The 4,346-nt window shown below is 40.9% G+C and overlaps 1 protein-coding gene across 1 annotated transcript in view; it reads left to right on the top strand.

Moving 5' to 3' along the window:
* The window catches only part of LOC101994600 (cytochrome P450 20A1), a 41,291-nt gene that overhangs the window by 14,788 nt on the left and 22,157 nt on the right, over nt 1-4,346 (top strand). The window contains 1 exon segment of the mRNA XM_013351634.1: nt 3,242-3,310. Within this exon segment, the coding sequence (XP_013207088.1) occupies nt 3,242-3,310 (69 nt within the window).

Genomic DNA, 4,346 nt, shown 5'->3' with positions numbered 1-4,346 from the left:
AAAGTGGTTGCACAAGTTTGCATTCCCACCAGCAATGGATGAGTGTACCCCTTTCTCCACAACCTCTCCAGCAAAGGCTATCATTGGAGTTTTTGATTTTAGCCATTCTGACAGGTGTAAGATGGTATAAGTGGGGCTTTTTTGTATTATGTGAAGATATGTTTTCTTATTAGGCAAACATGTTTTGAAATATAAAAAATGTATGATTAAATAAAAAAATTAATATTCAGTCAGTATGTTATAAAAGTGCTATTGAATTCTAGAACAAAGCTATATTTAATAGAACTAGATTTTGCCCTGCATAGAAAGATACTCAACACGATCAGTGTAGCATGAAGGCGTTAATGAGGTGAACATGATTAGGAGTAAGGTTAATTCGGTCTAAATTGAGTAACTTTGTCTTTCCTATATTCACATGTGGAGTTTTTTAGTTGGTTTCAACATGAACATTGGATTAACTTCATTTTTTGAAATCATATTTAGGTCATAAACTCCACCATTTCTCAGATTTGAGCAACCATTCCTTTTGAGACAGGTTTCCCTATGCAGCCCTGGCTGTCCTGGAACTCACTCTGTGGTCCAGGCTGGTCTCAAACTCACAGAAATCTGATCTGTCTGTGTCTGCCTCCCAAGTGCTGGGATTAAAGTCAGATGCCACCACACCCAGCTTAATAGTTAAAGCAATGTGTTCTAAACAAAGTTACCAGGAACTGAAGGCTACTACCATGTTGTTGTAATAGGAGCAGAGAAGCTGCGTCCCCGGCACCCAGCTGCCCACATGGCTAGCTTTACCCGAAATAATTACACAGAAACTGTATTCTTTTAAACACCGCTTGGCCCATTATATCTAGCCTTTTCTCGGCTAACTCTCGCACCTGGACTAGCCCATGTCTAATAATCTGTATAGCCCACGAGCTGGCTTACCAGGAATGATCTTAACCTGCGTGTGCCTGGAGTGGGAGAATCATGGCAACTCCCTGACTCAGCTTCTTTCTCCCAGCCTTCTGTTCTGTTTACTCTTCCCACCTATGTTTTAACCTATCAGGGCCAAGCAGTTTCTTTATTGCTTAACCAATGAAATCAACAGATTGATATGACACTCCCACATCACCATGTCACTATTTAATATTACATGTGTGTTGGCAGATGTATATGCATATGTGTGCGTGTATGTGTGTATGTATGTATGTATGTGTTGGAAGGCCAGAAGACAACTTCAGATGTCATCCTTAGGATTGTCATCCATCTCCTTTGATAGGGTCTTTTTATTTTTCTGAAGCTCATCAGTCTGCCTAACAAGGAATTCTCCTGTGTCTACTTTGCCAGTGCTACAGTTACAATTGGGCATTCCCAAGCTCACTGTCTTAGTTAGGGCTTCTGTTGCTGTGATTAAACACCACTACCAAAAGCAAGTTGGGGAGGAAAGGGTTTATTCAGCTTATACTTCAACATGTAGTCCATTGCTGAGGGAAGTCAGGACAGGAACTCAAACAGGGCAGGATCCTCGAGGCAGGAACTGATGCAGAGGCCACGGAGGGGTACTGTGTACTGGCTTGCTCCTCATGGCTTCCTCAGCCTGCTTTCTTAAGGAACCCAGGACCACCAGCCCAGGGGTGGTGCCACCCATAATGGGCTGGGCCTTCCACATCAATCACTGATTAAGAAAATGCCTTAAAGCTGGATCTTATGGAGACATTTTCTCAGTTGAGGTTCCCTCCTCTCTGATGAGCCTAACTTGTGTCAACTTGACATAAAACTAGCCAGTACACATACTTAAAATATTTATTTTATTTACTTGCTGTTTTATTTATTTATATCATTAGTGTATGCACATGATTTTGCATGTGGTGCGTCTGTACATTTGTGGAGCCTAGAAGGGGGTGTTAGAGTTAGAGTAGTTTTGCTTGTCACACTGTAGTGAGCACTCTTAACCGTGGGGCCTTTTCTCCAGTCCTCCACGTTTTTGTGTGGGTTCTGGGAATCTCCTCATACTAAGGCAACTGAGCCACATCCAATCTTACATTAAAATGTAGACATTAATAATTTTTGTGGATTTTTGTTTTTTGAGACAGGGTCTCTCTGTGTAGCCCTGACTGTCCTGGAACTCTCTATGTAAACTAGGCTGACCTCAAACTCAGAAACTCTCCTGCCTCTACCTCCTTGCCTCCTGAGTGCTGTAATTAAAGGCATGTGCCACTCCTGGCTTACTTGGCTTGCAATAATTTTAAGGTGAGTATTAGAAACACTTGATTAAACTCCGTTATTTTATAAATATTTATTCATTTTTTATTACTTTTTTTCAGTGTTTCTGAATTGTTACTAAGTTAAAGATTTGTTTCTTGTATAATGATCCAGTTTCAAAAGATTAGAAGTTATTTTTCTGTTTATTTTCTTTAAATCTTAGACTAAATTTTAACGTTTCCTTGGCTTAGTAAATATTTATCAATATCCCAAGTGAAATAAAAATTGATAATTACCTGTTATTTATTTCTTTCCCTCATGTCTGAATCTTAGGGGATTACACATATACAGTAAGAAACCTGAGGACTCATTCTTCTGCCAAGTCCTTTTCAGTCTCTGTTTCCACTTCGTTCTCCTCTTCTCCTTGGTTTTGGCCTGGGTTTGGGGGTTGTGGGGCACATATGGCAAGGGTCTCATATAACCCAGGCTGGTTTCTACATAGCCGAGGATGACCTTGAACTTCTAAGTGCTGGGGTTAGAGGCGTGGGCCTTCATACTAAGGTGTAGTTGGTTCCAGGGATCCAGTCCAGAGCTTGTTAGATGCTAGCGAGGCAAGTGCTGGGCTACCCGAGCTACGTCCTCTACCCTGTGTGAAACTTTTCAGTGGTAGCACGTGTCTTTAATCCCAGCACTCGGGAGGCAGAAGCAGAAGGATCTCTGTGCGTTTGAGGCCTGCCTGGTCTACAAAGCAAGTTCCAGAATAATCAGGTCTACACAGAAAAACTCTTTGTCTCAAGAAACAAAACAGAAAAAAGAAAAGAAACTTTTCATATGCCAGCTGAAATTAGTTTGAAAGTGCCTTGATTGAAATCATTAAAAAACCGTCTGAGCCCTGTTCTCAGGAACTGTGGGTCACGTGATCGGACAGCCAGATGAAAAGGAAGAACTTAGATGCTCAGGTCCGCTGGTGAGGAAGGACTGCAATACTCAACAACTTCCGTCGCTCAGCATTGTGAGGAGATCTATGCAAAATAGTACTTACATGGTTTTCTGTTTTTAGGTTTGGTCTGAGATTGTAAAAGCCTTTTTAGATGGGTCACTTGATAAAAATGCCACTCAGAAGAAAACAGTATCAAGACGGTAAGTTTAGCCTCTCTTAATTAACTAGTTTTTGGGAACTGTATGATAGGCAGTTAGCCTAATGCTGATCCAGATCCCCAGGTCTCACCTGGGCAGTGGTGGCGCACGGGCTACAGAGTGAGTTCCAGGACAGGCTCCAAAGCTACACAGAGAAACCCTGTCCCGGGGAAAAACAAAACAAAACAAAAAAACCAAACAGATTCCCAGGTCTCACCCTCAGATTTTAATAGGTTTCAAAGATACGCCCCTGATTTTAGTAGTTTTGTCTTTGAATAGTGAGATTGTTGATCTTTTTTTTTCTCTATGCTTTTTCCTTCCATGTTTTATTCAGGAATAGTTTTTCAATGAAAGGTAGAAAAAGCAGCAAGGAGAAGCTGACCCTCACTGCACAGTGAGCCCTCAGTGCGTGGCTTGTGGAAAGTATATGGGGAAACTAGAAAGCCATTCAATAGTATGTATTATGAATAATAAACACTGGTAAAATTCTCTAAAAGAAGAAAATATTTATGGTTTTTTAAATTTTATTTGTTGTGTATGAGTTTTTTTGCTTGCATGTGCAGCTGTGCACCACTTGCATGCCTGGTGCCCATAAGAGGGGCCATAAGAGGGGCCAGATGTTCTGGAACCATAATTACAGACAATTGTGAACCTCCAAGTGTGTGCTGGAAATCAAACTCAAGTTCTCTGAGAGAGCTGCTGGTGCTTGCGACCCCTGAGCCACCTCCAGCCCATGTGTGTGTGTGGTGCTGAGGGTACAAGGCAGGGGTCTACCAATGAGCATGGTGTCTAACCTTTATTATTGGCAGTACTGTTTCTGTAAGTAGGAACCAAAAACCAAACTAAATATCCAGTATTAGAGGAACTGATAAGGAAATAATGCCAAAATGATTAAATATTCTATAGACATTTGTGGAAATGTATCAAAAATTTAAAATTCTCTAACTTTGCTTTAAAATTTTCAATAATTTTATATGAATGAGCTTTTTTCTTTTGCTTATTTTTTTCCTTCCCTCCTCCTCCTCCTC

Source organism: Microtus ochrogaster, linkage group LG4 (genome assembly GCF_000317375.1).
Source record: "Microtus ochrogaster isolate Prairie Vole_2 linkage group LG4, MicOch1.0, whole genome shotgun sequence".
NCBI classification, from domain to species: Eukaryota; Metazoa; Chordata; class Mammalia; order Rodentia; family Cricetidae; genus Microtus; species Microtus ochrogaster.
This window is presented reverse-complemented; position numbering and strand designations above follow the sequence as displayed.